Genomic DNA, 12,309 nt, shown 5'->3' on the forward strand with positions numbered 1-12,309 from the left:
CTGGGATAGCGAGGGGGAGAAGGGAGCGCATGGAGAGGGGCTGGGATAGCGGGGAGGGGGTGAGGGGGACAGGGATGAGGGACTGGGATAGCGAGGGGGAGAAGGGAGAGCATGGAGAGGGGCTAGAATAGTGGGGAGGGGGTGAGGGAACAGGGATGAGGGACTGGGATAGTGGGGGGTGAAGGGGAGGACAGGGAGAGGAGCTGGGATAGTGGAAAGGGCGTGTGGGGGACGGGGAGAGGGGCTGGGATAGTGGGGAGGGGTTGAGGGCAGCAGGGAGAGGGCCTGGGATAGTGGGGAGGGGGTGAGGGGACGGGGAGAGGGGCCAGAATAGCGAGGAGGGGGTGCAGGAGATGGGGAGAGGGGCTGGGATCGGCAGGGAGATGAGGGGATGGAGGGAGGGGGGAGGGGGCCGCGATAGCAGGGGGTTGCTGAGGGGCTTCATCTGGAGCAGAGGACGAGGGGGACGGGGGCAATTGGCTGCACGGGGGGCAAGAGAGAGGGAGCCAGGGGTAGCCCCACAACGGCTTTGCGAGGGGGCCGTGCCCTTCCCCTGGCCCCAGCTGCCACCTCTCTCCTGTGCAGCCCCTTCCCCAAGCAAGGCCTGAGGCTTGTGCTGGGGCTGTGACAGCCACMCTTGCTTCCCGTGGCCAGATGCACCTGCCGGAGGCGCAATGGGTGAGGGAGCAGGGAGGGAGTCAGGTTTCTGTGAAGGGCTTGTCGTAACTGAGAGGGTAAACAGCGCCTGGAAAATAATCTGGCTGCCATTTGGATCCAGCACTCGGGTTCCTTAGGAGCCCCTTTGCCCGTGCACATAGTTTGTTTGCTGGACCTCTGCTTTAGGTGCTTTTCTTATCAAGCTTTAAATATGCAGCTGAATTTTCCTTCCAGCTCGTGTAAGGGGGAAACATGTAACGCTTCATGCCTGGGTTTCCTTCCTGCTTACCCAGGTAACGTTGTGGACAGCCAGTCCCCCAGGCTATTAGCAAACCAGCTAAGATGGGACCTGACTGCCGAACAGATAGAAAACATGGCTGCGGAGCTCACAGAGAGGACCAAGCTTGTGTATGACCGGGTGGGCTCCCAGGAACAGGGAGAAGTGTCCTACGAAAATACTCTCAAGGCACTGGCTGATGTGGAAGTGGAATATACAGGTAGGTAGACAAAGAGAGAGCACTTGCTTTCGGGACGTCTACAGGTTATGAAGATTTTTTTGTGTCTCTGCTCTGTACTGTCATCTCCTTTTTTCTTTCCTTGACTYCCTCAGCCTCTGTGCTATGTTTTTTTCCCAGTTAATATTTATACAATTAGTTATAATCACAAAGAAAGAAGTAAATTTGGAACAAAAGTGTAAGTAGAACATGAGGACAGAGCTTTGGCAGTGGTGTTGCTTTGGCAATGGGGTGGTCTCTGGAAAGAGTAACAAGGTTTTCAAGGTTGTCTCATACTTTTAGATGTCAAGGTGCATTTAACAGGAGCAAATTGTGCATTGGCAGAAATGGTTTGGATGATATAAGAAATCTTCAGCTCTTTCTCTTCTCTACGTGGATAAATGTATCTCTGTGTATCTTGTCTGTTTAAACAGAGTACTAGTTTTAGGGATTATGTATAAAGTAACATGATGTGATGGCATTATGTTGGCAAATAATGCAGGCTTCGCTATATCTCAGGCTAATTATTTACAGCACTGGAGTGCCAAAGTCCTGCAAACCCCCTCCTCTGCCTCATGCCATCTGTTGGCTGTTCTGACAGTCTGTGTTGCAAGGTGATTACATCTGTCTAGAATAGAAGCAAGTTTGCAAGCCTCCTTTTTCTTTTATCTGGTTTCTTTTCTCTTTAAAAAAAAAAAGAAAAAAAGCAGGGAGGAGAAAAGAGAGAAAAGCCCTTGCTAAGCAGGGATAATGTTAACTTCAGCAGAATTGTCAGCACTTTCTGTGGGCAGCAGAGAGTAGCTGTCTGCTCACCTTCTGCTGGGTGGAGAATCCTCTTGCCTGGGGAGCAGTGCTTTCCTGCTGGACTGTTGTTTGAGGTTTTGCAAAGATAGTGGCAGGAAATATTCTCCCTGTATTCACTTCTAAAATGGAAATTAGTCAGAACAAAGCACACTGGTTACGTGGTAGCTTTTGAGAAGCATCTGCACTGAAGTTGTATCACTTTTAGCTTGGTTTCCTAAGGGAAGGAGACAGGCAACGATGCTGCCTGTGTCTGCCAGTATAGAAATCTGTTCCCTTTGTGACTCTTGAGACTGTTGGTATCAGCTATAGCTGACAAAAGAGTTGAGATCTCACAAGCATGAAATTCCTGCAAGTTTTGTGTGAGRGATTGTTTGTAGTGGGAAACCAGCGGACAGATCTGGTCAGTAGGCTTGGCAGCAAGCAAGGAGCGAAGGGGTGCTGCGGGTGACTGAATGCTGCCTCTGGGTCTGTCTGTTGGCTGCAGCTTGCCTTGCTCTCCCTTTGTGCAGGCTGTCGGTCAGGCTCTAGGGCTGTCAGACTGTCTCCCAATTAACACAGACTCTCCCAGCATGCTCCCACTCACGAGCAGTTGTGGCACACGAAGCCATTGCCTTTGCTGTAACCCACCTTTTGTCTTTTCAGTCCATCGGAACATGCTGGACTTCCCCCAGCACGTCTCTCCTTGCAAAGACATCCGTGCAGCAAGCACGGAGGCTGACAAGAAGCTCTCAGAGTTCGACGTGGAGATGAGCATGAGGCAGGATGTGTACCAGCGGATTGTCTGGCTCCAGGTGTGTGCTTGGGAGGATGCTCGGGGACCGACTGGGGATGAAAAAGGCTCAGCATCTGAGCAGGGAACTGAAACCTCCAGGAATTACAAGAAACCCTTTTCTCTCATCCCAGAACTTAGAGCCGAATAGTATTAAATCAGGTCCGTAGGCAGTACGGTCCAATTGTTAGAGTGAGAACTGGGGAGTTGGGTTCTGAGGGTTCTGACCTCCCTCAGGGCTTTGATTACCTCTTTGGTAAAATGGCATTAGTAACCCTGACCTGCCTCATTCAGGGAAGGGGCTGGGTAACGCCCTGAAAAGTGCTGTGACATGGCATGAAGGTGAGATGTTTAAAGCAAGTTCCTGATAGGAACTAATACATTAAACTGAAGCTTTCTTGTAGGGAGTTTCTATCTGCTTCTGGGTCACAGTTATTACAATAACCCACAGTCTCCTCCAGGAGCAGATGCAACAGCTTTCTGCAGCGGCTGTGCGAGTGCCTGTTCCTTTGGTCCCCTGTGCTCACAGATTTTGTTTTACAGGAGAAATCGGAGAGTGCTTCACTGAAGCCTGAAGCAAAGAGATATCTAGAGAGGCTGATCAAATTGGGTAAAAGAAACGGTCTTCATCTCCCTGAGGAAACGCAGGAGGTGAGACCAAAAAAMTTAAAATAAGCACCTGTAGAGGAGGCCTTGCAGGTCTAATGGGACAGTGTAGTGGTTAGAGCAGAGGCCTGAGGCTCAGACTCCTGAATTTTGTTCCTGATTCATGTGACCCTGGGCAAGTTGGGTGACACCTCTGTTCCCTTCTTTGTCCTTTCTGTTGGATGGGGACAGTGCTTACAAAGTGGGGTTCATGTGAGAAGCTGAGAGCCCAGACAGGGCTGTGCGAGTCAGGAGTGGAAATAGGACTCTGACCCCCCCACGCAAAGGGGCAGTCACAGAGGGTGCCCCACTGGAGCTGGGATGCGGTGAGCAGACTGGGCTGGGCTGGGCTGAGCTGCTCAGGGGCTCCCTCTCTTCTCATGAGCCACTGGCTCAGTGAAGGAGCTTGAAGCTGGGTTAAAAATAGAAGAGAAGGTGAAATGAAATAAGGGTAGAGGAGGCCATTGCTTAAACACCTGCAGCTCCTGAGCTGGCAGGAGACRGTTGGGACCTTGCTGAGGTGGCTGCTTTGCTATGAGGTGTGATCAAAGGGAGCCTGTTCTAGGATGAGAGCTCAGCGCCTGCGTGCAATTAATTCTGCAGTGCTGTGTTTGAATATAAGCCAACTGCAAACCAGTGGGTTACTCAGCAGGCAAACTGCTGGCTGGAGACGGTGAACGGTGCTGTTTGACTTTCCCCTTTGGACTGACTTTGCTCTGTTCATCTATATTTTAAAGAAAATCAAAGCTATTAAGAAAAAGCTGAGCGTCCTTTGCATAGACTTCAACAAGAACCTCAACGAAGATACCACCTACTTGCCCTTCTCAAAGGAAGAACTAGGTATGGAGCGCTCAGGCTTATGTCTCTTGGGTCTCAGGGCCTGATTCACACTGAAGCTGAGCCCTCCCTGCTTCAGTCCTGGCAAGGCCACCCTGGGGCTGTCCTCTGCACCCGGGTGCAGGTGAACGAGGGYGTTCCAGCAGCAATGAATAGCCGTGCATCAGCTGAGCCCTGTATGCACTGTCTGTGTGGGACAGACRTAGAGTTAAAAATGACAGTCTAAATCTTCCTGTCAGAGGGCTAAGAGCACGTATCCCGGCTCAGCCACTATGCAGAAATTTGTTAAGCCCTGGGATCTTGCTCCTTCCACACCATGTAAGGCCGATGTGCTGCGAATGCTTAGATTCCTCTGGTCCAAAGAGCAAGAACCTTTTCCTGTGCTCAGTCCCTGACCTGATATTCCTGGAAGAGAGTCCTGGGCCCTCTGTCACGCATGTCTGCTCTTTTCTCAGGGGGGCTCCCTGAGGACTTCCTGAACTCCCTGGAAAAGACAGAGGACGGCAAGCTGAAAGTCACCTTGAAATACCCACATTATTTTCCTCTCTTGAAGAAGTGCTATGTGCCCGAGACAAGGAGGAAGGTGGAGGAAATGTTCAATTCCAGGTGCAAAGAGGTAGGTGGCCTTGCTGCCTGCTAACAAGGCTGGATGGGATGTCGAGTCAGGACTCTTCCACGTGTAGATGCGCTAGTGKTGAGGACAGTGATCCTCAGTAGTGCAGCGACTGTCTGTCCCAGTCAGATCACTGCTGGAGGGAGATGGCATCCTTGGGGAGATGGAGACCTGCAGCATGCAAAGTCATCACAGTTGGCAGAGCTAGGGAAGAAGACAAGGGTTAGGGCAAGCTGTGATGACTGAGCTTTGCTCAGCCTGTGTGGAAAGGGGCTCCCTGGCTCTGGTCCAGTGAAGGATTCTGAAAGTTTACCAGGCATTGGAGGGATCTCTTCCAAGATTTGCTTCTTTACACATTGGGCCTTGTGCTTCCTTTCTTGCCCATGTACCCTGCTTCATGCTGAGCTCTTCATCTGGCTCTATGTTGCAGGAGAATTGCTTGATCCTCAAGGAGCTGGTGGACTTGCGGGCTCAGAAAGCTAGTCTCCTGGGCTTCAACACACACGCTGACTTTGTGCTGGAGATGAACATGGCTAAAAGTAGCAAAACAGTGGCTACTTTCTTGGGTATGGCRCTTGGCTGTGAAGGGAAAGGATAGGGGCATGTGCTGGGCTGCATGTGCTGCTCTCACCCCTGGGGACTAACCCTGCTTCCCTCGCTTCTCCCAGATGAGCTGGCCCAGAAGCTGAAACCCCTTGGGGAGAAGGAACGGGCTGTGATCCTGGACCTGAAAAAGAAAGAGTGYGAGAAGCGAGGCCTGGAGTTTGACAACCGCATCAATGCCTGGGACATGCGCTACTACATGAATCAGGTGGAGGAGACCAAGTACAGTGTGGATCAGAACCTGCTGAAGGAGTACTTCCCCATGCAGGTGGTCACCACGGGCCTGCTGGCTATATACCAGGAGCTGCTGGGGCTCACCTTCCATCTGGAGGAGAAGGCTCAGGTCTGGCATGAGGACGTCCAGCTTTACACAGTGAAGGACACCTCCTCTGGGGAGACCATCGGCAAATTCTACTTGGACCTGTACCCGCGGTGAGGCCTTGGGCAAGCCAAAGAGAGGGAGGAGGGCTAGGGCRGCGGGAACAGAGCCTGCAACGTGCCTGGGGAAGGGAAGGGGCTGTCCTGCTCCCAGATGCCTGGTTGTGGCAGAGGGAGAGGTGTGTACTCGGGCAGGGTGATCCCAGGAGCTCTGGGCCTGCGTGAATCGCAGCATCACTGGGGTCTTCTGCTCTGAGCGGGACCTCACAGCCCTGAGTGGTGGCTCATGGCTGGCTGTATGGGAGTATCCACTTAGCAGTTTCCTCTTCCTGACCTAGGGAAGGGAAGTACGGGCACGCAGCCTGCTTTGGCCTGCAGCCAGGCTGCCTGTTGCCAGACTCCAGCCGGCAAATCTCGGTGGCTGCCATGGTAGCCAACTTCACCAAGCCCACGCCGGATGCGCCTTCCCTGCTGCAGCACGACGAGGTGGAGACATACTTCCATGAATTTGGGCACGTCATGCACCAACTGTGCTCGCAGGTAAGRCCTGGCTAGGCTGGCAGAGGTTTGAATCAGGGCTGGGAAGAGTGTTGTATCTGTCTGCCCTGGCCGCAGATCCTAGAGCCCTGGCCAGGGCTGGGTACCAGGCAAGACCAGTATTGGCCACCAGCCAATTTTGACTGCTGACCCCCTTCTCTTCCCATCCGGTGCCAAACAGCGCAGCACCTTCGTCCAAATCRCCTTCCAAGGGCTGGAAGCATCTCGTCATTTACAAACCAGGGAACTTTGCCATTCAGATCCCAAACACTTGTTTCTGAGCTAATCCTGTCAGCCTGTRGTTGGTGGCTGGGTCTGCTCTGATGGGATTTGTTACCTTTTCCCTGTCGTACTCCCCAGTGGGGGTAAATGATGTCCAGCTCTGAGCTGGCAGCGTTGACAGTCTGGACGTGTCTCTTAGGCGGAGTTTGCCATGTTTAGCGGGACACACGTGGAGCGGGACTTTGTCGAGGCACCATCCCAGATGCTGGAGAACTGGGTGTGGGAGAAGGAGCCGCTGCTGCGCATGTCCAGGCACTACAAAACTGGAAACCCTATCCCTGACGAGCTGCTGGAGAAGCTCATTAAATCTAGGCAGGCAAACACAGGTGGGTCCCTGCAGAGGGAGGTGGGAGCCGGTGAAGAGGGGCTGGAGGGGAGCAAGGGTTGTGTGCTGTTCCCAGGGAGTGCAGTACCTCGCCGTGGTATCCCCTTGTGCGTAGGGATGTGCAAGGGACCCTTGGTGACCTGGTGGGTAGAGGATGGTCAAAGGAAAGGCTTCGTCTTGCTCCCTGCAGTGCTGTGGGGACTAGGAAGATTGGAGGAAAGAACTGCATCTGCTTGCTGTTAATCAGCAGTCTGGGAAGAGCGAGGATGCAGTGGCAAAGGCAGGAGGTGCGACAGGCAGGGCGAAGCAGCACAGTCGGAAGCGGTGCCGGGGGGACGCAGGCGTGTGTCTGCAGGCAGAGGGTGCTGCTCGGGCCTGGGCAGGCRCCGCTGAGCTGGGGTGGTCTGGGGAAGTGGAGCAGAGGTTGGGCGTGGGGACAACTGTCAGAGCCCCCAGGCCTGCCCTGCTGTGACCTGGCCTCGGAGACACTCCTGCTTTCAGGCGGGATCTCAGTTTTCCTCCTCCTTCTGGGAACAGGGCTGTTCAACTTGCGTCAGATCGTCCTGGCCAAGGTGGACCAGGCGCTGCACACCCAGACGAAAGCTGACCCAGTGGAGGTGTTTGCCCGGCTGTGCGAAGAGGTGCTGGGCGTTCCTGCCACCCCAGGTACCCAGGGGCGTTGGGGGACGGGGTCCCAGGCCTGCTGGCTTTCGGGGCCTGGCCTGGCAAGCTTGGCTCAGCAGGTTCCTTTCAAGTCTGGGGCTTGAGGCCCCGCCTGGCTCAACAGGGTGAGAAAAGCACTGTTTCTGTTTTTCACTGTTTCTGCTGACTCCAGGAAAAGCAGGGTTGAATCTATACAAAAATGACTGGAAGGGTCTTTCCTGTTTCCCCTGTGATTGTGAACTAGCTGATCCAGTGCCTGCTCTGATAAATTTCCAGCATGGAGGTGTTTTTCCACGCTGTGAGCAGTCCCTGTGGTCCCAGCGTGAACAGCCTTTTCAGTTAACCGCCCTGCCCTTCCTTTGCTGCCAAGGTACAAACATGCCAGCTACGTTCGGCCACTTGGCTGGAGGCTACGATGCCCAGTACTACGGCTACCTCTGGAGCGAAGTGTATTCCATGGATATGTTCCACACGCGCTTCAAGCAGGAGGGGATCATGAACTGTAAGGTAGGGGAGGATGTCCTGCGCGGCCTGACTCTGCGTGGTAGGGGCTGCCTTCCCGGGAGAGCGGCCGTGCTCCGAGGGGCAGGGAGGCGGCGGGAGGCGGCTGAGGGACCAGGTTGCTGCAGAGCGAGGTCAGTGGCGGGGTGGGTGTCCTACATGTGCCCCCGTCTGTCTCTCCCTGCAGGTGGGCATGGATTACAGGAATTGCATCCTGCATCCTGGCGGCTCCATGGATGCTTCCGACATGTTGAGGAAGTTCCTGGGTCGCGAGCCCAAGCAGGACGCCTTCCTGGCCAGCAAAGGACTGAAGGTAGAGAACAACTCGCTGCCTTCGGCCTGCTGAGAAGCTGCTCCAGCCCATTCGAGTCAAGCCAGCTCCTTTGTCTACGCACCAGTCCTCCCAGGCCGAGCAATACCTGGTACTTCTGTCACCAAATGCTTCCTGGGCCAACCCCCACCTGGGCGGTTGTTCCGCCAGGATCCTTCTCTGAACTCACCTTGGGCTTCAAGRGCTGGGTTCAGTCCTGATCCAGGGCTCTGCAGTGACAGCTCTGCAAAGGGAATTAAATTGCCTTTGTCACCCTCCCTAGAAGGGGGATGAGGCTGTCACTAGCCCACACAAATTAGCTGAACTTTGAACCTGATTTCTGCACAAGGGTGAGTTTTGGCCTCGTTGTTAGCTGGGGAGGAGGGTGAGAGGAGTTACCAAGCCTGAATCATCGTTTTAAAATCCCTCTTGTTAAGAAATGAGACTTCCCACAGGGCTCGGCTTGTTTTGTGCCCCAGGGTAGATTTACTGTTCTGACCACAAAACAAATGGCCTGAGAAGCTGTTTTAGGAATCATGCTCTCCCCGCCTTTGGCAGCTGGCAGCTGTGGAATAAAGATGGGGAGATCCCAAAGCTTAAAAACTATCGCATTTGCCTCTCCTGACCTGATGTCCTTCCTTGAGCCCTTCAGATGTTCCTGCTGGGGCAGCCAGCCTGGGGGGTGCGTGTTACCCCGGCAGGGCTGGGGAGGCAGGAGATGGCTGGAGCAGCTCCGCCTGTGCTCCCCAGAGCAGGGGGCTCTGCTGAGCGTGGCCTGGGCTGCTCGCCCTCGCTGGCAGAGGCGTCCTTGGGAGGTTGTCCCTGTGCTCGTTGCCCCTGGCTAATGAGCTGCTGCCCGTGTGAGGTCCTCGCGCATCCTGGGGACTTGCTGGCTTGGGTCTCTGCTAGCCYGGGGATGCCTGCAGTGTGCTGTCCTGTTCAGCGTGGCTCTGCCCCGTTCGGGGTGCTCCCCTTTCCTCTGGGGGCGTTCGGAGGCAGTCTCGGGGTATCCCTGGAGCTGCTGAGGGCCATCTTGGGGCAGCTGATGCCTGCAGGGCTCAGGTCATAGCAGCGGAGGGTGCGTTGCTATTGCTGTCACCTCTAAGCCAGGGTGGGACTGGGGAGGGCTGTGGAAAAAAGCGGACGGCTTCAAACAACACAGATGCCTGGGATAAAAATACCGAGCAGGCCTCGTGCCCGGGCAGGGCCCTGGGACGGCAGGCTCTCGGGTGCGGCGCGAAGCCGGGGGACGGCAGCCAGCCCCGTGCCAGCCGCGGGAGCGGCGCGGGCTGTGCCGCCTGCCCCCCCGCTGCTGGCCTGGCCCTGAGGAGGCCTTAGACGCGCGCCCGCGTGGCGGTCCTCCCTCTGCTCTCCCCTCTCCAGCACCCTTCCTCCCGCAGCCGTCGCCGCGATGCCCAAGCGCGYGGGATGGCAGCTCTGCGGGGGCTGAGTCGGACCCTCTGGAGGGGAGCGCTGATCCCAAAGAGCGAAGGCTGGTTTCTGGCTGTGCTCGTTTCTGCGTTTCCTTCTTTGTAACCCAAGGAGGAAGCACTGTGCCGGCTGGCAGAGGGTTTTAATAGCAAGTGTTTGGGGCAGGGGAAAGATGGATGGTTCCTCGCTAGCTGTGGGGAGCTCCGAGACCCTCGTAGGCGCTGGGGACCTGCAGGTAGCCCCACCGCCTCGAGGTGTTTCTCCTGTCTCTGCAATAGATGACCCTGTCGTGAGGGCAGTTCTTGTCTTTCGGTGTTCCTCCTGCATCCCTGACTGGAAGCAAGAGGAATGATCCTCCGGCTGGGCCCCCGGGTCTCCCGTTGTTTCAGGTGCTCTCAGGTCATTTTCTCTCTGTTCCCACCCCTCCGCCTGCTTCGGAGTCACTCCGTGCGACGTGGTTACTTCAGGGCCGTGGAAATAGTCCCTGCAGGGCTCTTCTGCTTCTCCTGACCTGGGTTTTGCTCCCGCTGTGAGCAAGTGGAGGGCTGTGGGTGCGGGGCTGCGCGAGGCCGAGCGCTCGGGCTCGTCCCGGCGGCTCCCAGGCCTCGGGCTGGGGATGTGCGTGAGAGCTGGCGGCTCCTCCCCGAGATTCGCCTTCCTTCCCACGTACGCGGAGGTTTCCCTCCCTGGCTGATCGTTTCCTGTACTTCTCCTCTCGTCCCATGCGCTTCCATTTGAGCTGTGTCACTAGAATGGCTCTGGCTTCCCTCCCCTCCGATTGCAGCGGGTTTCGGGGAGCGGCTGCTGCCGAGAGCGTTGGAAGAAAGCTCGCACCGAGTGCAGACAAAGTCATTGCTGTGACCTCCCTCCCCTCGTCCCCAATCCCCCCCCCCCGGTGACATGGGAAGGCCAGCAACATCCTTCCTTGCCGGTCACCTCCTGTGCTGGCGCGTGGACGGGTCTGTAAGCAGCAAAGCGGCTCCCTGGTGCTTGTTGGGGCAACTTTAAGCATATTCTCTTTCTCCCCCCCCTCCGTTTTAGGCATAGGCGAGTGCCTGTCCCRGGTGCCGGCTGCACAGGGCTCGGCGCTCCTGAGTTGATGCTGTGGGTGTTCGTGTCATGTTTTACTGAGCTTTCAGGGTTTTCTTTCAGGCCTCTTCTCCTCTCAAGGGAGAGAACTGAAGCTGAACGGGGAAACCGCGCACTTTCCTCCCTTCTTTTCCCAGGCCACAAATAACTTCGTCCCTCCCTCAAATAACTCGTGCTGGTGCTTGCGCTGTGAGAGGTGCTGCCGGAGGCTGCTCCCAGGCAGAGCCCCGGCCGGGCTGTGACCTCCGCCGGGAGCCCGGAGCCTGGGGGCCGGTTCTGCGCCCGGCGCGGTCCCGGCTGGGCAGGGGTGCGTGTGCGCCAGGGGATGCGCGGGGGGACGTCGCTCCTTTCCCTCGTGCTGCTCTTCTCCTGCGTGCGTGCGCGCGATCCCGAAGAACAAAGCTGTCCCGCACCGGGCTCCTTGGAGCTGTACCCCGGCCCCCAGCTCCGTGCCCCCATCCCATCCCTGGCTGGTGGGGAAGAGAGGTCCCTTTCTTTTTTTTTTTTCCCCTGTTAACCTTTTCTAAGGGCAAACCGGTGTGTGTGCCGTTTGTACTGGTCACGTCCCACCCTGCTTGTTTCAATGATTGGATTTTAGACGGTTCCTAGCACTAATAAAGGTTTTCTTAAGTGGATGTTGGCGTGGCTCAGTTCCTGTCGTTCGCTCCCGCGAAAGCCTTGGCGGTGGGGCGATGGGCTGCCTCCGGGTCCCCACCGGGCTGCCGGGGCGGGCAGGGGGGGCCGCGACCCGCCGTCGCGGGGCTGCCGCCACGGCCCCCCCTGCTCAGCGCCGCAGCGGCTCCCCGCAGCGCTCTGCGCAGCGGGCTGGGCCCGGCGAAGACGGGCGCCGAGCGGCAGGCGCGGGCCGGCAGCGTGTCCGGAGTGAAGCCCTGCGGAGCGAGAGGCGGTGACGCCCTGCCCGGCCCCGCGGCCGGCGGTGTGGGGCAGGTCCCGGGTTGGAGCAGCGGGGCTGCGTGGCCGTAGCACCCCCCACCCCGCCGGCCCCGCACCTGCGTGAAGAAGTCGTGGCGCAGCACATCGCAGAGGCCGGGCCGCGCCGCCGGCTCAGGGGCCAGCAGGCCGGCGAGGAGGGCTCGGGCGGCGGGCGAGATGCCGCCGGGCAGCGGGAACCGCGCCGCCCGGATGCGCTGGAACAGCTCCTGCCGGCCGGCGCCCTCGAAGGGGGAGCAGCCCGCCAGCGCCGCGTACCTGCGGGAGCCGGCGGCTCAGCCGGCGCCGGGGGCACCCCGCACCCGGCCCTCCGGTTGAGCATCCCCGCTTACATGACGCAGCCCAGGGCCCAGACGTCGGAGGCCGCCGAGTGTCCCTTCCTGTCGACCACCTCCGGGGCCAGGTAGCCGGGCGTCCCGC

At 57.3% G+C, this 12,309-nt stretch overlaps 1 protein-coding gene across 1 annotated transcript; it reads left to right on the forward strand.

The window, feature by feature from the left end:
* The first annotated feature begins 931 nt into the window (after window positions 1-931).
* THOP1 (thimet oligopeptidase 1) lies at window positions 932-11,573 on the forward strand. The gene is made up of 12 exons (XM_026064851.1): window positions 932-1,154; window positions 2,598-2,746; window positions 3,268-3,375; window positions 4,107-4,209; window positions 4,662-4,822; window positions 5,250-5,385; window positions 5,488-5,854; window positions 6,139-6,340; window positions 6,759-6,945; window positions 7,482-7,610; window positions 7,978-8,114; window positions 8,296-11,573. Exons 1-12 carry the CDS (start codon window positions 1,031-1,033, stop codon window positions 8,452-8,454), a joined length of 1,962 nt encoding a protein of 653 aa, XP_025920636.1. The 5' UTR covers window positions 932-1,030; the 3' UTR covers window positions 8,455-11,573.
* Window positions 11,574-12,309: the final 736 nt, after the last annotated feature.

The sequence above is a fragment of the Apteryx rowi genome, unplaced genomic scaffold (genome assembly GCF_003343035.1).
Source record: "Apteryx rowi isolate R43461 unplaced genomic scaffold, aptRow1 scaffold_220, whole genome shotgun sequence".
NCBI lineage: Eukaryota > Metazoa > Chordata > Aves > Apterygiformes > Apterygidae > Apteryx > Apteryx rowi.